At 44.1% G+C, this 19,695-nt stretch overlaps 1 protein-coding gene across 1 annotated transcript in view; it reads right to left on the bottom strand.

The window, feature by feature from the left end:
- LOC311099890 (relaxin receptor 2-like) overlaps window positions 1-19,252 on the bottom strand; it is a gene marked incomplete at its 5' end in the record, with an annotated part of 178,084 nt that extends 158,832 nt beyond the window's left edge. The window contains 2 exons of the mRNA XM_084140610.1: window positions 18,263-18,412; window positions 19,249-19,252. Of these exons, the coding sequence (XP_083996736.1) occupies window positions 18,263-18,412; window positions 19,249-19,252 (154 nt within the window). The remainder of the gene's footprint in view (window positions 1-18,262; window positions 18,413-19,248) is intronic.
- Between the last annotated feature and the right edge of the window lie 443 nt (window positions 19,253-19,695).

The following is a 19,695-nucleotide window of genomic DNA, read 5'->3' as shown; positions in this document are numbered from 1 at the left end:
GTTAGGGTCAGTAATCGTCTCTGGTAGTTAGGGTCAGTTACTCTCTCTGGTAGTTAGGGTCAGTAATCCTCTCTGGTAGTTAGGGTCAGTAATCCACTCTGTTAGTTAGAGTCAGTAATCCTCTCTAGTAGTTAGGGTCAGTTACTCTCTCTGGTAGTTAGGGTCAGTAATCACCTCTGGTAGTTAGGATCAGTAATCCTCTCTAGTAGTTAGGGTCAGTTACTCTCTCTGGTAGTTAGGGTCAGTAATCATCTCTGGTAGTTAGGGTCAGTAATCCTCTCTGGTAGTTAGGGTCAGTTACCCTCTCTGGTAGTTAGGGTTAGTAATCCACTCTGTTAGTTAGAGTCAGTAATCCTCTCTAGTAGTTAGGGTCAGTTACTCACTCTGGTAGTTAGGGTCAGTAATCCACTCTGGTAGTTAGGGTCAGTAATCCTCTTTAGTAGTTAGGGTCAGTTACTCTCTCTGGTAGTTAGGGTCAGTAATCCTCTCTGGTAGTTAGGGTCAGTTACTCTCTCTGGTAGTTAGGGTCAGTAATCCTCTCTGGTAGTTAGGGTCAGTAATCCTCTCTGGTAGTTAGGGTCAGTTATCCTCTTTGGTAGTTAGGGTCAGTAATCCTCTCTGGTAGTTAGGGTCAGTTACCCTCTCTGGTAGTTAGGGTCAGTAATCCTCTCTGGTAGTTATGGTCAGTTACCCTCTCTGGTAGTTAGGGTCAGTAATCCTCTCTGGTAGTTAGGGTCAGTAATCCTCTCTGGTAGTTAGGGTCAGTAATCCTGTCTTGTAGTTAGGTTCAGTAATCCTCTCGGGTAGTTAGGGTCAGTAATCCTCTCTGGTAGTTTGGGTCAGTTACCCTCTCTGGAAGTTAGTGTAAGTTACCCTCTCTGGTAGTTAGGGTCAGTAGTCCTCTCTGGTAGTTAGGGACAGTTACCTTCTCTGGTAGTTAGGGTCAGTTATCCTATCTGGTAGTTAGGATCAGTTATCCTCTCTAGTAGTTAGGGTCAGTTATACTCTCTGGTAGTTAGGATCAGTTATCCTCTCTGGTAGTTAGGGTCAGTTACTCTCTCATGTAGTTAGGGTCAGTTATCCTCTCTGGTAGTTAGGGTTAGTTATCGTCTCTAGTAGTTAGGGTCAGTAATCCTCTCTAGTAGTTAGGGTCAGTTATACTCTCTGGTAGTTAGGATCAGTTATCCTCTCTGGTAGTTAGGGTCAGTTACTCTCTCATGTAGTTAGGGTCAGTTATCCTCTCTGGTAGTTAGGGTTAGTTATCGTCTCTAGTAGTTAGGGTCAGTAATCCTCTCTGGTAGGGTCAGTAATCCACTCTGTTAGTTAGAGTCAGTAATCCTCTCTAGTAGTTAGGGTCAGTTACTCTCTCTGGTAGTTAGGGTCAGTAATCCACTCTGGTAGTTAGGGTCAGTAATCATCTCTGGTAGTTAGGGTCAGTAATCCTCTCTGGTAGTTAGGGTCAGTTACCCTCTCTGGTAGTTAGGGTCAGTAATCCTCTCTGGTAGTTAGGGTCAGTTACCCTCTCTGGTAGTTAGGGTCAATAATCCTCTCTGGTAGTTAGGGTCAGTTACCCTCTCTGGTAGTTAGGGTCAGTTACACTCTCTTTTAGTTAGGGTCAGTAATCCTTTCTGGTAGTTTGGGTAAAATACCCTCTCTGGTAGTTAGGGTCAGTTACCCTCTCTGGTAGTTAGGATCAGTTACCCTCTCTGGTAGTTAGGGTCAGTAATCCTCTCTGGTAGTTAGGGTCAGTTACCCTCTCTGGTAGTTAGGGTTAGTAATCCAACCTGTTAGTTAGAGTCAGTAATCCTCTCTAGTAGTTAGGGTCTGTTACTCTCTCTGGTAGTTAGGGTCAGTAATCCACTCTGGTAGTTAGGATCAGTAATCCTCTGTAGTAGTTAGGGTCAGTTACTCTCTCTGGTAGTTAGGGTCAGTAATCATCTCTGGTAGTTAGGGTCAGTAATCCTCTCTGGTAGTTAGGGTCAGTTACCCTCTCTGGTAGTTAGGGTTAGTAATCCACTCTGTTAGTTAGAGTCAGTAATCCTCTCTAGTAGTTAGGGTCAGTTACTCTCTCTGGTAGTTAGGGTCAGTAATCCACTCTGGTAGTTAGGGTCAGTAATCCTCTTTAGTAGTTAGGGTCAGTTACTCTCTCTGGTAGTTAGGGTCAGTAATCCTCTCTGGTAGTTAGGGTCAGTTACTCTCTCTGGTAGTTAGGGTCAGTAATCCTCTCTGGTAGTTAGGGTCAGTAATCCTCTCTGTTAGTTAGGGTCAGTTATCCTCTTTGGTAGTTAGGGTCAGTAATCCTCTCTGGTAGTTAGGGTCAGTTACCCTCTCTGGTAGTTAGGGTCAGTAATCCTCTCTGGTAGTTATGGTCAGTTACCCTCTCTGGTAGTTAGGGTCAGTAATCCTCTCTGGTAGTTAGGGTCAGTAATCCTCTCTGGTAGTTAGGGTCAGTAATCCTGTCTTGTAGTTAGGTTCAGTAATCCTCTCGGGTAGTTAGGGTCAGTAATCCTCTCTGGTAGTTTGGGTCAGTTACCCTCTCTGGAAGTTAGTGTAAGTTACCCTCTCTGGTAGTTAGGGTCAGTAGTCCTCTCTGGTAGTTAGGGACAGTTACCTTCTCTGGTAGTTAGGGTCAGTTATCCTATCTGGTAGTTAGGATCAGTTATCCTCTCTAGTAGTTAGGGTCAGTTATACTCTCTGGTAGTTAGGATCAGTTATCCTCTCTGGTAGTTAGGGTCAGTTACTCTCTCATGTAGTTAGGGTCAGTTATCCTCTCTGGTAGTTAGGGTTAGTTATCGTCTCTAGTAGTTAGGGTCAGTAATCCTCTCTGGTAGTTAGGGTCAGTTACCCTCTCTGGTAGTTAGTGTCAGTTACTCTCTCTTGTATTTAGGGTCAGTAATCCTCTCTGGTAGTTAGGGTCAGTTACCCTCTCTGGTAGTTAGGGTCAGTAATCCTCTCTGGTAGTTAGGGTCAGTTACCCTCTCTGGTAGTTAGGGTCAATAATCCTCTCTGGTAGTTAGGGTCAGTTACCCTCTCTGGTAGTTAGGGTCAGTTACACTCTCTTTTAGTTAGGGTCAGTAATCCTTTCTGGTAGTTTGGGTAAAATACCCTCTCTGGTAGTTAGGGTCAGTTACCCTCTCTGGTAGTTAGGATCAGTTACCCTCTCTGGTAGTTAGGGTCCGTTATTCTTTCTGGTAGTTAGGGTCTGTTACCCTCTCTGGTAGTTAGGGTCAGTAATCCTCTCTGGTAGTTAGGGTCAGTTACCCTCTCTGGTAGTTAGGGTTAGTAATCCACTCTGTTAGTTAGAGTCAGTAATCCTCTCTAGTAGTTAGGGTATGTTACTCTCTCTGGTAGTTAGGGTCAGTAATCCACTCTGGTAGTTAGGATCAGTAATCCTCTGTAGTAGTTAGGGTCAGTTACTCTCTCTGGTAGTTAGGGTCAGTAATCCTCTCTGGTAGTTAGGGTCAGTTACTCTCTCTGGTAGTTAGGGTCAGTAATCCTCTCTGGTAGTTAGGGTCAGTAATCCACTCTGTTAGTTAGAGTCAGTAATCCTCTCTAGTAGTTAGGGTCAGTTACTCTCTCTGGTAGTTAGGGTCAGTAATCACCTCTGGTAGTTAGGATCAGTAATCCTCTCTAGTAGTTAGGGTCAGTTACTCTCTCTGGTAGTTAGGGTCAGTAATCCTCTCTGGTAGTTAGGGTCAGTTACTCTCTCTGGTAGTTAGGGTCAGTAATCCTCTCTGGTAGTTAGGGTCAGTAATCATCTCTGGTAGTTAGGGTCAGTAATCCTCTCTGGTAGTTAGGGTCAGTTACCCTCTCTGGTAGTTAGGGTTAGTAATCCACTCTGTTAGTTAGAGTCAGTAATCCTCTCTAGTAGTTAGGGTCAGTTACTCTCTCTGGTAGTTAGGGTCAGTAATCCACTCTGGTAGTTAGGGTCAGTAATCCTCTTTAGTAGTTAGGGTCAGTTACTCTCTCTGGTAGTTAGGGTCAGTAATCCTCTCTGGTAGTTAGGGTCAGTTACTCTCTCTGGTAGTTAGGGTCAGTAATCCTCTCTGGTAGTTAGGGTCAGTAATCCTCTCTGGTAGTTAGGGTCAGTTATCCTCTTTGGTAGTTAGGGTCAGTAATCCTCTCTGGTAGTTAGGGTCAGTTACCCTCTCTGGTAGTTAGGGTCAGTAATCCTCTCTGGTAGTTAGGGTCAGTTACCCTCTCTGGTAGTTAGGGTCAGTAATCCTCTCTGGTAGTTAGGGTCAGTAATCCTCTCTGGTAGTTAGGGTCAGTAATCCTGTCTTGTAGTTAGGGTCAGTTACACTCTCTTTTAGTTAGGGTCAGTAATCCTTTCTGGTAGTTTGGGTAAAATACCCTCTCTGGTAGTTAGGGTCAGTTACCCTCTCTGGTAGTTAGGATCAGTTACCCTCTCTGGTAGTTAGGGTCAGTTATTCTTTCTGGTAGTTAGGGTCTGTTACCCTCTCTGGTAGTTAGGGTCAGTAATCCTCTCTGGTAGTTAGGGTCAGTTACCCTCTCTGGTAGTTAGGGTTAGTAATCCACTCTGTTAGTTAGAGTCAGTAATCCTCTCTAGTAGTTAGGGTCTGTTACTCTCTCTGGTAGTTAGGGTCAGTAATCCACTCTGGTAGTTAGGATCAGTAATCCTCTCTAGTAGTTAGGGTCAGTTACTCTCTCTGGTAGTTAGGGTCAGTAATCCTCTCTGGTAGTTAGGGTCAGTTACTCTCTCTGGTAGTTAGGGTCAGTAATCCTCTCTGGTAGTTAGGGTCAGTAATCCACTCTGTTAGTTAGAGTCAGTAATCCTCTCTAGTAGTTAGGGTCAGTTACTCTCTCTGGTAGTTAGGGTCAGTAATCCACTCTGGTAGTTAGGGTCAGTAATCATCTCTGGTAGTTAGGGTCAGTAATCCTCTCTGGTAGTTAGGGTCAGTTACCCTCTCTGGTAGTTAGGGTTAGTAATCCACTCTGTTAGTTAGAGTCAGTAATCCTCTCTAGTAGTTAGGGTCAGTTACTCTCTCTGGTAGTTAGGGTCAGTAATCCACTCTGGTAGTTAGGGTCAGTAATCCTCTTTAGTAGTTAGGGTCAGTTACTCTCTCTGGTAGTTAGGGTCAGTAATCCTCTCTGGTAGTTAGGGTCAGTTACTCTCTCTGGTAATTAGGGTCAGTAATCCTCTCTGGTAGTTAGGGTCAGTAATCCTCTCTGGTAGTTAGGGTCAGTTATCCTCTTTGGTAGTTAGGGTCAGTAATCCTCTCTGGTAGTTAGGGTCAGTTACCCTCTCTGGTAGTTAGGGTCAGTAATCCTCTCTGGTAGTTATGGTCAGTTACCCTCTCTGGTAGTTAGGGTCAGTAATCCTCTCTGGTAGTTAGGGTCAGTAATCCTCTCTGGTAGTTAGGGTCAGTAATCCTGTCTTGTAGTTAGGTTCAGTAATCCTCTCGGGTAGTTAGGGTCAGTAATCCTCTCTGGTAGTTTGGGTCAGTTACCCTCTCTGGAAGTTAGTGTAAGTTACCCTCTCTGGTAGTTAGGGTCAGTAGTCCTCTCTGGTAGTTAGGGACAGTTACCTTCTCTGGTAGTTAGGGTCAGTTATCCTATCTGGTAGTTAGGATCAGTTATCCTCTCTAGTAGTTAGGGTCAGTTATACTCTCTGGTAGTTAGGATCAGTTATCCTCTCTGGTAGTTAGGGTCAGTTACTCTCTCATGTAGTTAGGGTCAGTTATCCTCTCTGGTAGTTAGGGTTAGTTATCGTCTCTAGTAGTTAGGGTCAGTAATCCTCTCTAGTAGTTAGGGTCAGTTATACTCTCTGGTAGTTAGGATCAGTTATCCTCTCTGGTAGTTAGGGTCAGTTACTCTCTCATGTAGTTAGGTTCAGTTATCCTCTCTGGTAGTTAGGGTTAGTTATCGTCTCTAGTAGTTAGGGTCAGTAATCCTCTCTGGTAGTTAGGGTCAGTAATCCACTCTGTTAGTTAGAGTCAGTAATCCTCTCTAGTAGTTAGGGTCAGTTACTCTCTCTGGTAGTTAGGGTCAGTAATCCACTCTGGTAGTTAGGGTCAGTAATCATCTCTGGTAGTTAGGGTCAGTAATCCTCTCTGGTAGTTAGGGTCAGTTACCCTCTCTGGTAGTTAGGGTCAGTAATCCTCTCTGGTAGTTAGGGTCAGTTACCCTCTCTGGTAGTTAGGGTCAATAATCCTCTCTGGTAGTTAGGGTCAGTTACCCTCTCTGGTAGTTAGGGTCAGTTACACTCTCTTTTAGTTAGGGTCAGTAATCCTTTCTGGTAGTTTGGGTAAAATACCCTCTCTGGTAGTTAGGGTCAGTTACTCTCTCATGTAGTTAGGGTCAGTTATCCTCTCTGGTAGTTAGGGTTAGTTATCGTCTCTAGTAGTTAGGGTCAGTAATCCTCTCTGGTAGTTAGGGTCAGTAATCCACTCTGTTAGTTAGAGTCAGTAATCCTCTCTAGTAGTTAGGGTCAGTTACTCTCTCTGGTAGTTAGGGTCAGTAATCCACTCTGGTAGTTAGGGTCAGTAATCATCTCTGGTAGTTAGGGTCAGTAATCCTCTCTGGTAGTTAGGGTCAGTTACCCTCTCTGGTAGTTAGGGTCAGTAATCCTCTCTGGTAGTTAGGGTCAGTTACCCTCTCTGGTAGTTAGGGTCAATAATCCTCTCTGGTAGTTAGGGTCAGTTACCCTCTCTGGTAGTTAGGGTCAGTTACACTCTCTTTTAGTTAGGGTCAGTAATCCTTTCTGGTAGTTTGGGTAAAATACCCTCTCTGGTAGTTAGGGTCAGTTACCCTCTCTGGTAGTTAGGATCAGTTACCCTCTCTGGTAGTTAGGGTCAGTAATCCTCTCTGGTAGTTAGGGTCAGTTACCCTCTCTGGTAGTTAGGGTTAGTAATCCACTCTGTTAGTTAGAGTCAGTAATCCTCTCTAGTAGTTAGGGTCTGTTACTCTCTCTGGTAGTTAGGGTCAGTAATCCACTCTGGTAGTTAGGATCAGTAATCCTCTGTAGTAGTTAGGGTCAGTTACTCTCTCTGGTAGTTAGGGTCAGTAATCCTCTCTGGTAGTTAGGGTCAGTTACTCTCTCTGGTAGTTAGGGTCAGTAATCCTCTCTGGTAGTTAGGGTCAGTAATCCACTCTGTTAGTTAGAGTCAGTAATCCTCTCTAGTAGTTAGGGTCAGTTACTCTCTCTGGTAGTTAGGGTCAGTAATCACCTCTGGTAGTTAGGATCAGTAATCCTCTCTAGTAGTTAGGGTCAGTTACTCTCTCTGGTAGTTAGGGTCAGTAATCATCTCTGGTAGTTAGGGTCAGTAATCCTCTCTGGTAGTTAGGGTCAGTTACCCTCTCTGGTAGTTAGGGTTAGTAATCCACTCTGTTAGTTAGAGTCAGTAATCCTCTCTAGTAGTTAGGGTCAGTTACTCTCTCTGGTAGTTAGGGTCAGTAATCCACTCTGGTAGTTAGGGTCAGTAATCCTCTTTAGTAGTTAGGGTCAGTTACTCTCTCTGGTAGTTAGGGTCAGTAATCCTCTCTGGTAGTTAGGGTCAGTTACTCTCTCTGGTAGTTAGGGTCAGTAATCCTCTCTGGTAGTTAGGGTCAGTAATCCTCTCTGGTAGTTAGGGTCAGTTATCCTCTTTGGTAGTTAGGGTCAGTAATCCTCTCTGGTAGTTAGGGTCAGTTACCCTCTCTGGTAGTTAGGGTCAGTAATCCTCTCTGGTAGTTATGGTCAGTTACCCTCTCTGGTAGTTAGGGTCAGTAATCCTCTCTGGTAGTTAGGGTCAGTAATCCTCTCTGGTAGTTAGGGTCAGTAATCCTGTCTTGTAGTTAGGTTCAGTAATCCTCTCGGGTAGTTAGGGTCAGTAATCCTCTCTGGTAGTTTGGGTCAGTTACCCTCTCTGGAAGTTAGTGTAAGTTACCCTCTCTGGTAGTTAGGGTCAGTAGTCCTCTCTGGTAGTTAGGGACAGTTACCTTCTCTGGTAGTTAGGGTCAGTTATCCTATCTGGTAGTTAGGATCAGTTATCCTCTCTAGTAGTTAGGGTCAGTTATACTCTCTGGTAGTTAGGATCAGTTATCCTCTCTGGTAGTTAGGGTCAGTTACTCTCTCATGTAGTTAGGGTCAGTTATCCTCTCTGGTAGTTAGGGTTAGTTATCGTCTCTAGTAGTTAGGGTCAGTAATCCTCTCTGGTAGTTAGGGTCAGTTACCCTCTCTGGTAGTTAGTGTCAGTTACTCTCTCTTGTATTTAGGGTCAGTAATCCTCTCTGGTAGTTAGGGTCAGTTACCCTCTCTGGTAGTTAGGATCAGTTACCCTCTCTGGTAGTTAGGGTCCGTTATTCTTTCTGGTAGTTAGGGTCTGTTACCCTCTCTGGTAGTTAGGGTCAGTAATCCTCTCTGGTAGTTAGGGTCAGTAACCCTCTCTGGTAGTTAGGGTTAGTAATCCACTCTGTTAGTTAGAGTCAGTAATCCTCTCTAGTAGTTAGGGTCTGTTACTCTCTCTGGTAGTTAGGGTCAGTAATCCACTCTGGTAGTTAGGATCAGTAATCCTCTGTAGTAGTTAGGGTCAGTTACTCTCTCTGGTAGTTAGGGTCAGTAATCCTCTCTGGTAGTTAGGGTCAGTTACTCTCTCTGGTAGTTAGGGTCAGTAATCCTCTCTGGTAGTTAGGGTCAGTAATCCACTCTGTTAGTTAGAGTCAGTAATCCTCTCTAGTAGTTAGGGTCAGTTACTCTCTCTGGTAGTTAGGGTCAGTAATCACCTCTGGTAGTTAGGTTCAGTAATCCTCTCTAGTAGTTAGGGTCAGTTACTCTCTCTGGTAGTTAGGGTCAGTAATCCTCTCTGGTAGTTAGGGTCAGTTACTCTCTCTGGTAGTTAGGGTCAGTAATCCTCTCTGGTAGTTAGGGTCAGTAATCATCTCTGGTAGTTAGGGTCAGTAATCCTCTCTGGTAGTTAGGGTCAGTTACCCTCTCTGGTAGTTAGGGTTAGTAATCCACTCTGTTAGTTAGAGTCAGTAATCCTCTCTAGTAGTTAGGGTCAGTTACTCTCTCTGGTAGTTAGGGTCAGTAATCCACTCTGGTAGTTAGGGTCAGTAATCCTCTTTAGTAGTTAGGGTCAGTTACTCTCTCTGGTAGTTAGGGTCAGTAATCCTCTCTGGTAGTTAGGGTCAGTTACTCTCTCTGGTAGTTAGGGTCAGTAATCCTCTCTGGTAGTTAGGGTCAGTAATCCTCTCTGGTAGTTAGGGTCAGTTATCCTCTTTGGTAGTTAGGGTGAGTAATCCTCTCTGGTAGTTAGGGTCAGTTACCCTCTCTGGTAGTTAGGGTCAGTAATCCTCTCTGGTAGTTAGGGTCAGTTACCCTCTCTGGTAGTTAGGGTCAGTAATCCTCTCTGGTAGTTAGGGTCAGTAATCCTCTCTGGTAGTTAGGGTCAGTAATCCTGTCTTGTAGTTAGGTTCAGTAATCCTCTCGGGTAGTTAGGGTCAGTAATCCTCTCTGGTAGTTTGGGTCAGTTACCCTCTCTGGAAGTTAGTGTAAGTTACCCTCTCTGGTAGTTAGGGTCAGTAGTCCTCTCTGGTAGTTAGGGACAGTTACCTTCTCTGGTAGTTAGGGTCAGTTATCCTATCTGGTAGTTAGGATCAGTTATCCTCTCTAGTAGTTCGGGTCAGTTATACTCTCTGGTAGTTAGGATCAGTTATCCTCTCTGGTACTTAAGGTCAGTTACTCTCTCATGTAGTTAGGGTCAGTTATCCTCTCTGGTAGTTAGGGTTAGTTATCGTCTCTGGTAGTTAGGGTCAGTAATCCTCTCTGGTAGTTAGGGTCAGTTACCCTCTCTGGTAGTTAGTGTCAGTTACTCTCTCTTGTATTTAGGGTCAGTAATCCTCTCTGGTAGTTAGGGTCAGTTACTCTCTCTGGTAGTTAGGGTCAGTAATCCTCTCTGGTAGTTAGGGTCAGTTACCCTCTCTGGTAGTTAGGGTCAGTAATCCTCTCTGGTAGTTAGGGTCAGTTACCCTCTCCGGTAGTTAGGGTCAGTTACACTCTCTTTTAGTTAGGGTCAGTAATCCTTTCTGGTAGTTTGGGTAAAATACCCTCTCTGGTAGTTAGGGTCAGTTACCCTCTCTGGTAGTTAGGATCAGTTACCCTCTCTGGTGGTTAGGGTCAGTTATTCTTTCTGGTAGTTAGGGTCTGTTACCCTCTCTGGTAGTTAGGGTCAGTAATCCTCTCTGGTAGTTAGGGTCAGTTACTCTCTCTGGTAGTTAGGGTCAGTAATCCTCTCTGGTAGTTAGGGTCAGTAATCCACTCTGTTAGTTAGAGTCAGTAATCCTCTCTAGTAGTTAGGGTCAGTTACTCTCTCTGGTAGTTAGGGTCAGTAATCCACTCTGGTAGTTAGGATCAGTAATCCTCTCTAGTAGTTAGGGTCAGTTACTCTCTCTGGTAGTTAGGGTCAGTAATCCTGTCTGGTAGTTAGGGTCAGTTACTCTCTCTGGTAGTTAGGGTCAGTAATCCTCTCTGGTAGTTAGGGTCAGTAATCCTCTCTGGTAGTTAGGGTCAGTAATCCTCTCTGGTAGTTAGGGTCAGTTACCCTCTCTGGTAGTTAGGGTTAGTAATCCACTCTGTTAGTTAGAGTCAGTAATCCTCTCTAGTAGTTAGGGTCAGTTACTCTCTCTGGTAGTTAGGGTCAGTAATCCACTCTGGTAGTTAGGGTCAGTAATCCTCTTTAGTAGTTAGGGTCAGTTACTCTCTCTGGTAGTTAGGGTCAGTAATCCTCTCTGGTAGTTAGGGTCAGTTACTCTCTCTGGTAGTTAGGGTCAGTAATCCTCTCTGGTAGTTAGGGTCAGTAATCCTCTCTGGTAGTTAGGGTCAGTTATCCTCTTTGGTAGTTAGGGTCAGTAATCCTCTCTGGTAGTTAGGGTCAGTTACCCTCTCTGGTAGTTAGGGTCAGTAATCCTCTCTGGTAGTTAGGGTCAGTTACCCTCTCTGGTAGTTAGGGTCAGTAATCCTCTCTGGTAGTTAGGGTCAGTAATCCTCTCTGGTAGTTAGGGTCAGTAATCCTGTCTTGTAGTTAGGTTCAGTAATCCTCTCGGGTAGTTAGGTCAGTAATCCTCTCTGGTAGTTTGGGTCAGTTACCCTCTCTGGAAGTTAGTGTAAGTTACCCTCTCTGGTAGTTAGGGTCAGTAGTCCTCTCTGGTAGTTAGGGACAGTTACCTTCTCTGGTAGTTAGGGTCAGTTATCCTATCTGGTAGTTAGGATCAGTTACCCTCTCTGGTGGTTAGGGTCAGTTATTCTTTCTGGTAGTTAGGGTCTGTTACCCTCTCTGGTAGTTAGGGTCAGTAATCCTCTCTGGTAGTTAGGGTCAGTTACCCTCTCTGGTAGGTAGGGTTAGTAATCCACTCTGTTAGTTAGAGTCAGTAATCCTCTCTAGTAGTTAGGGTCAGTTACTCTCTCTGGTAGTTAGGGTCAGTAATCCACTCTGGTAGTTAGGATCAGTAATCCTCTCTAGTAGTTAGGGTCAGTTACTCTCTCTGGTAGTTAGGGTCAGTAATCCTCTCTGGTAGTTAGGGTCAGTTACTCTCTCTGGTAGTTAGGGTCAGTAATCCTCTCTGGTAGTTAGGGTCAGTAATCCACTCTGTTAGTTAGAGTCAGTAATCCTCTCTAGTAGTTAGGGTCAGTTACTCTCTCTGGTAGTTAGGGTCAGTAATCCACTCTGGTAGTTAGGATCAGTAATCCTCTCTAGTAGTTAGGGTCAGTTACTCTCTCTGGTAGTTAGGGTCAGTAATCCTCTCTGGTAGTTAGGGTCAGTTACTCTCTCTGGTAGTTAGGGTCAGTAATCCTCTCTGGTAGTTAGGGTCAGTAATCCTCTCTGGTAGTTAGGGTCAGTAATCCTCTCTGGTAGTTAGGGTCAGTTACCCTCTCTGGTAGTTAGGGTTAGTAATCCACTCTGTTAGTTAGAGTCAGTAATCCTCTCTAGTAGTTAGGGTCAGTTACTCTCTCTGGTAGTTAGGGTCAGTAATCCACTCTGGTAGTTAGGGTCAGTAATCCTCTTTAGTAGTTAGGGTCAGTTACTCTCTCTGGTAGTTAGGGTCAGTAATCCTCTCTGGTAGTTAGGGTCAGTTACTCTCTCTGGTAGTTAGGGTCAGTAATCCTCTCTGGTAGTTAGGGTCAGTAATCCTCTCTGGTAGTTAGGGTCAGTTATCCTCTTTGGTAGTTAGGGTCAGTAATCCTCTCTGGTAGTTAGGGTCAGTTACCCTCTCTGGTAGTTAGGGTCAGTAATCCTCTCTGGTAGTTAGGGTCAGTTACCCTCTCTGGTAGTTAGGGTCAGTAATCCTCTCTGGTAGTTAGGGTCAGTAATCCTCTCTGGTAGTTAGGGTCAGTAATCCTGTCTTGTAGTTAGGTTCAGTAATCCTCTCGGGTAGTTAGGTCAGTAATCCTCTCTGGTAGTTTGGGTCAGTTACCCTCTCTGGAAGTTAGTGTAAGTTACCCTCTCTGGTAGTTAGGGTCAGTAGTCCTCTCTGGTAGTTAGGGACAGTTACCTTCTCTGGTAGTTAGGGTCAGTTATCCTATCTGGTAGTTAGGATCAGTTATCCTCTCTAGTAGTTAGGGTCAGTTATACTCTCTGGTAGTTAGGATCAGTTATCCTCTCTGGTAGTTAAGGTCAGTTACTCTCTCATGTAGTTAGGGTCAGTTATCCTCTCTGGTAGTTAGGGTTAGTTATCGTCTCTGGTAGTTAGGGTCAGTAATCCTCTCTGGTAGTTAGGGTCAGTTACCCTCTCTGGTAGTTAGTGTCAGTTACTCTCTCTTGTATTTAGGGTCAGTAATCCTCTCTGGTAGTTAGGGTCAGTTACCCTCTCTGGTAGTTAGGGTCAGTAATCCTCTCTGGTAGTTAGGGTCAGTTACCCTCTCTGGTAGTTAGGATCAGTTACCCTCTCTGGTGGTTAGGGTCAGTTATTCTTTCTGGTAGTTAGGGTCTGTTACCCTCTCTGGTAGTTAGGGTCAGTAATCCTCTCTGGTAGTTAGGGTCAGTTACCCTCTCTGGTAGTTAGGATCAGTTACCCTCTCTGGTGGTTAGGGTCAGTTATTCTTTCTGGTAGTTAGGGTCTGTTACCCTCTCTGGTAGTTAGGGTCAGTAATCCTCTCTGGTAGTTAGGGTCAGTTACCCTCTCTGGTAGTTAGGGTTAGTAATCCACTCTGTTAGTTAGAGTCAGTAATCCTCTCTAGTAGTTAGGGTCAGTTACTCTCTCTGGTAGTTAGGGTCAGTAATCCACTCTGGTAGTTAGGATCAGTAATCCTCTCTAGTAGTTAGGGTCAGTTACTCTCTCTGGTAGTTAGGGTCAGTAATCCTCTCTGGTAGTTAGGGTTAGTAATCCAATCTGTTAGTTAGAGTCAGTAATCCTCTCTAGTAGTTAGGGTCAGTTACTCTCTCTGGTAGTTAGGGTCAGTAATCCACTCTGGTAGTTAGGATCAGTAATCCTCTCTAGTAGTTAGGGTCAGTTACTCTCTCTGGTAGTTAGGGTCAGTAATCCTCTCTGGTAGTTAGGGTCAGTTACTCTCTCTGGTAGTTAGGGTCAGTAATCCTCTCTGGTAGTTAGGGTCAGTAATCCTCTCTGGTAGTTAGGGTCAGTAATCCTCTCTGGTAGTTAGGGTCAGTTACCCTCTCTGGTAGTTAGGGTTAGTAATCCACTCTGTTAGTTAGAGTCAGTAATCCTCTCTAGTAGTTAGGGTCAGTTACTCTCTCTGGTAGTTAGGGTCAGTAATCCACTCTGGTAGTTAGGGTCAGTAATCCTCTTTAGTAGTTAGGGTCAGTTACTCTCTCTGGTAGTTAGGGTCAGTAATCCTCTCTGGTAGTTAGGGTCAGTTACTCTCTCTGGTAGTTAGGGTCAGTAATCCTCTCTGGTAGTTAGGGTCAGTAATCCTCTCTGGTAGTTAGGGTCAGTTATCCTCTTTGGTAGTTAGGGTCAGTAATCCTCTCTGGTAGTTAGGGTCAGTTACCCTCTCTGGTAGTTAGGGTCAGTAATCCTCTCTGGTAGTTAGGGTCAGTTACCCTCTCTGGTAGTTAGGGTCAGTAATCCTCTCTGGTAGTTAGGGTCAGTAATCCTCTCTGGTAGTTAGGGTCAGTAATCCTGTCTTGTAGTTAGGTTCAGTAATCCTCTCGGGTAGTTAGGTCAGTAATCCTCTCTGGTAGTTTGGGTCAGTTACCCTCTCTGGAAGTTAGTGTAAGTTACCCTCTCTGGTAGTTAGGGTCAGTAGTCCTCTCTGGTAGTTAGGGACAGTTACCTTCTCTGGTAGTTAGGGTCAGTTATCCTATCTGGTAGTTAGGATCAGTTATCCTCTCTAGTAGTTAGGGTCAGTTATACTCTCTGGTAGTTAGGATCAGTTATCCTCTCTGGTAGTTAAGGTCAGTTACTCTCTCATGTAGTTAGGGTCAGTTATCCTCTCTGGTAGTTAGGGTTAGTTATCGTCTCTGGTAGTTAGGGTCAGTAATCCTCTCTGGTAGTTAGGGTCAGTTACCCTCTCTGGTAGTTAGTGTCAGTTACTCTCTCTTGTATTTAGGGTCAGTAATCCTCTCTGGTAGTTAGGGTCAGTTACCCTCTCTGGTAGTTAGGGTCAGTAATCCTCTCTGGTAGTTAGGGTCAGTTACCCTCTCTGGTAGTTAGGGTCAGTAATCCTCTCTGGTAGTTAGGGTCAGTTACCCTCTCTGGTAGTTAGGGTCAGTTACACTCTCTTTTAGTTAGGGTCAGTAATCCTTTCTGGTAGTTGGGTAAAATACCCTCTCTGGTAGTTAGGGTCAGTTACCCTCTCTGGTAGTTAGGATCAGTTACCCTCTCTGGTAGTTAGGGTCAGTTATTCTTTCTGGTAGTTAGGGTCTGTTACCCTCTCTGGTAGTTAGGGTCAGTAATCCTCTCTGGTAGTTAGGGTCAGTTACCCTCTCTGGTAGTTAGGGTTAGTAATCCACTCTGTTAGTTAGAGTCAGTAATCCTCTCTAGTAGTTAGGGTCAGTTACTCTCTCTGGTAGTTAGGGTCAGTAATCCACTCTGGTAGTTAGGATCAGTAATCCTCTCTAGTAGTTAGGGTCAGTTACTCTCTCTGGTAGTTAGGGTCAGTAATCCTCTCTGGTAGTTAGGGTCAGTTACTCTCTCTGGTAGTTAGGGTCAGTAATCCTCTCTGGTAGTTAGGGTCAGTAATCCACTCTGTTAGTTAGAGTCAGTAATCCTCTCTAGTAGTTAGGGTCAGTTACTCTCTCTGGTAGTTAGGGTCAGTAATCCACTCTGGTAGTTAGGATCAGTAATCCTCTCTAGTAGTTAGGGTCAGTTACTCTCTCTGGTAGTTAGGGTCAGTAATCCTCTCTGGTAGTTAGGGTCAGTTACTCTCTCTGGTAGTTAGGGTCAGTAATCCTCTCTGGTAGTTAGGGTCAGTAATCCTCTCTGGTAGTTAGGGTCAGTAATCCTCTCTGGTAGTTAGGGTCAGTTACCCTCTCTGGTAGTTAGGGTTAGTAATCCACTCTGTTAGTTAGAGTCAGTAATCCTCTCTAGTAGTTAGGGTCAGTTACTCTCTCTGGTAGTTAGGGTCAGTAATCCACTCTGGTAGTTAGGGTCAGTAATCCTCTCTGGTAGTTAGGGTCAGTAATCCTCTCTGGTAGTTAGGGTCAGTTATCCACTCTGGTAGTTAGGGTCAGTAATCCTCTCTGGTAGTTAGGGTCAGTTACTCTCTCTGGTAGTTAGGGTCAGTAATCCACTCTGGTAGTTAGGGTCAGTAATCCTCTCTGGTAGTTAGGGTCAGTTATCCTCTCTGGTAGTTAGGGTCAGTAATCCTCTCTGGTAGTTAGGGTCAGTTACCCTCTCTGGTAGTTAGGGTCAGTAATCCTCTCTGGTAGTTAGGGTCAGTAATCCTCTCTGGTAGTTAGGGTCAGTAATCCTCTCTGGTAGTTAGGGTCAGTAATCCTGTCTTGTAGTTAGGGTCAGTAATCCTCTCTGGTAGTTAGGGTCAGTAATCCTCTCTAGTAGTTAGGGTCAGTAATCCTCTCTGGTTGTTTTGAATGCTGCCTTTACTTTTTCTTCTTTTGTGATTGTTGTTATGTGGTCCTTTTTTACTGGGTTAAGGATGAGGTTGTGGGAGACTAAAAAGAAAGGGTCTCTGTTACCCAGCACTATTTCTATAACGTGTGATCAGCATGCAAATTAAGATGTATTCTTACCTGGGTGTGTTATATCTACCTTGAATATTGAGGAATCAAATTATTTTTTCAATGTCCAGGTAATTCCATGAGAAATGTTCCAGGAAATGCTGGTACCAGGAAGTATGCTATTTGCTTGTCTCATGACATGCCGTGCGTTCATTGAGATGGGCTGTTTTCAGTGAGGAAAAAACATTGCGATGGGAAAAAGTTGACATTGTTTCAGATAGAAGTATGACAAATAAAACTGACAATCATTTATTTTATATAAACACTTTTACATCACAGCCCAAGGCTCAATGCGATCCACCAGTCTTTTATTATGCTAATGTCTATCTATCCAGGAAAATGCATGGTTTTGTGTTGTCAAGTGGGTTAAGGTGTTGTTTCAAGCCTTAGGTTTCTTGTACAATAGGTTGCAGGTTCATTCCCTGGTTGGGGCAAGTATGAGACCAACCTTTTATACATGATCATGGTTGGACAGGGTTGAATTCTCAATTGTGACTACCCTCTGAGTGTTAGAGAAAATGTAGGGCAGCACAATGTTTGAAGTTGACATATTGCCTTTAATCTAACTATGTCTTCGGTCTTGGGGGCCAAGGCTTTACCCTGATGGGATTCACAAGTTCCTCACGTGGTTGTGTGGTTGAGTGGGAAACATTCCCAAAGCAAATGCCATCTTAATGTTCCTGAGGTTGGGGGGTTTTATTCTTCTGGCTGTCCCACATTGTCTCCTTCTCCTCCTGTTTCTAATGTCTAAATAAAGCATTTGAAAATAATGGTGAAATTCATCTTTAATAATGTGGCCGTTCCTGCATCCCGTTGGTTCTGATTACAGCGAGGGAAGTACCTAGTTAAATTAGAAGGAAGTAGCTAGCTCGCTCCAGCACAGTAGATGGCGGCATGCACCCATTTGTTTGCCGACCATCATAATACCATAGAAGAAGAAGTAGCTAGCTAACGTTAGCTATGACACCAGTCCCGCCTGCAGAGTTATCAGAACAGGAAGAACCAGTGCTTGACAGGCAAGGTACACTGTGTACCGTGTTCTATCTAGCTAGCTAGCTACTTCCCTTGTCGTAACATTGTTATCAAAACTGTGATCCTTCCTTAACCCATAGGAAGTCCCACCCAGCTGATTACATTAAAAGGCTAGAAGCCCTCAAAGGCAATGTCCATGCTAACATGGCCTTTTGGCCACTAGAGGCCTCTATCCACCTCTTTGGCTTAGCTCATTGACTTACATTGAACCAGAAATAAAATGAGGGAGTGGAATGTCTCGCTTCCTCTTCCTGTTCCGTCTATGTTGATGCAAATAAAGAGTGGTTCGTGGAGATGCAGGAACGCCCACATGCAGAAACGGCCCGAATTGCGGGCTGCAATTGCACCCTTCTCCACACACTTGGGTTGGCAAATAGCCTTGAGGTTAGGGCATTGGTCCAGTAACCAGAAGGTAGCTGGTTTGATTCCTGGTGCTGACAAGTAGAAAAATTGTTGTGTCCGTGAGCAAGGCACTTAATCCCAAATATGCAGTTAATAATGGCTGTGATGCCACTATCTGTAGGAGTTGGGATACGTAAGAAAACCAAATTCTCACAGCACCTACCATTTTGATTGTAACATAATTTATAATCTCACAATGGGCCTGGAAATTTTACTTCTTATTGTACACAACAATTCTACAAAGATTTTGGTACAGAGCTGTTATATCCAAAATGTTTCTAAAATATGTTAATACTTTAAAGAAGACACTGGGAACTAAATAATTTTCCTAGGGTAATCTGATTACTCTATAGGCTACAGTTTGTTTACAGTGTAGCTGTAATCGCTGCCAAAGGTGCTTCTGCAAAGTATTGACTCAGGGGTGTGAATACTAATGTAAATGAGATATATCTGTATGTTTTTTTAACTTTTTCATTACGGGGTATTGTTTTGTAGATGGGTGAGAAAATAAAAATATATTTTTGAATTCAGGCTTTAACACAACAAAATGTGGAATAAGTCAAGGGGTATGAATACTTTCTGAAGGCACTGTGTGTATATGTGACAGAGCCAAGGCATTTCTGGATCTGGGGTGACTTTTGGGTCTCAGGAAAGGCAGTAGTCATGCGTTTAGCCATACTGTACACTCTCACCACAGTTCTCCTCGTCGGCTCCATTGGGACAGTCTCTATGTCCGTTACACTGCAGAGCCTGGTGCAGACACACTGTGACATTACCACAGGGAAACTGGCCCAGAGGACAACTGCTCTCTACTGTCACGCTGCTGGACACCATCGCTGCAGCTGGAGGGGGGGGGGGGGGGGGGGAGATTGGGGAGGAGATGGGAAGGAGGATGATGAGAGGAGAGGGGAAGGAGGGACATTTTTAGCACATTTAAATAAACCAAGGTCCATTTATAACAGATACGAAGATGACTGAAAGAAAGAAATAAGGTGGGGGGAAAAAAAAGGAAAAAAAAGAAGCTTGTTTCACCCCAACAAATTACGGCGATGCACTAACCACTAACTCCCTATTACAGTCTATTGCATCCATAGTCCCTTTCCATTCGTTCATTCCGTTCATGATGACCTATTACAAAAACATGTGGAATCAGATAATAATAATAATAATAATAATAATAATAATAATAATAATAATAACACTCAGCTCCTAACCTCCTCACTCCCAATCGGCTCTAGCTCCAGAATAGGGAGGTGCCAGAACAAAAAGTGAGCTGGAGAAGGGTGACCTGGGGGGGGGCTCTGAGGTACCGGAGCGCATGAAAATAATCACTTTTCCATATTGGCATAGAGCAGTAGAGTAGAGGCGCTTGCAGAAGTTGCACACATGGGGAACATTTTCTGTAGCCTACGGTTCGGGAAAAATGTGTCCTCTGTAAATCAATTTCATGCATTTCTACATAATTCTAGATGATTGGAGACTTTAGCAGAATCTTTTTTAATACCTCACAAATGATCGAAGTGACAGGCTAGGCTACTTTGACACGGACAAACTGAGAATCTGAGATCAATAAACAATCCATCAATAGCCCAGGCCTAGGTATGTGGAGACACACATATTGTACAATATGAGGAGGACATTATAGTCCTAAAAAAGCTTTCCAGTTTCACTGACTCACCCATTGATGCGCAGCTCACTCACCTGCAATGGCTGATGCGCTCGTGCCAAAAGCTTTACTTTGTAAAACAATGCAATAGTTATATTTGGAAGTTGTATAACTTGGTCTCCTACAGACAGATTAGTCTTCTCTTTTCAGCAGGATCCATTTGCTGTGTTTTCCCACGATTGTATTTGAAATATCGCGAAAGGCCTGTTTTGTCTGCATGCTGTTCACTGACAGATTTGCTGGCGTTTCCGGACTATAGGCATGCCTTGACATTGCGCAACACACAATCCACAGCTACGCTATTTAGAAACAAAAATACAAAATATAGATTCTCTGTGGCTAAATTATAGGCCTACTCCAGGTGTAGTATTCTGAATTATTTAATTTCTTTCTGAACAGACAGCAGTAATTCTATAACTTTTGCAAATGTATTTCAATTTATCAGGGGTGCTGCGGCAC

Source organism: Coregonus lavaretus (genome assembly GCF_964263955.1).
Source record: "Coregonus lavaretus genome assembly, chromosome: 24".
Classification (NCBI taxonomy): Eukaryota; Metazoa; Chordata; class Actinopteri; order Salmoniformes; family Salmonidae; genus Coregonus; species Coregonus lavaretus.
This window is presented reverse-complemented; position numbering and strand designations above follow the sequence as displayed.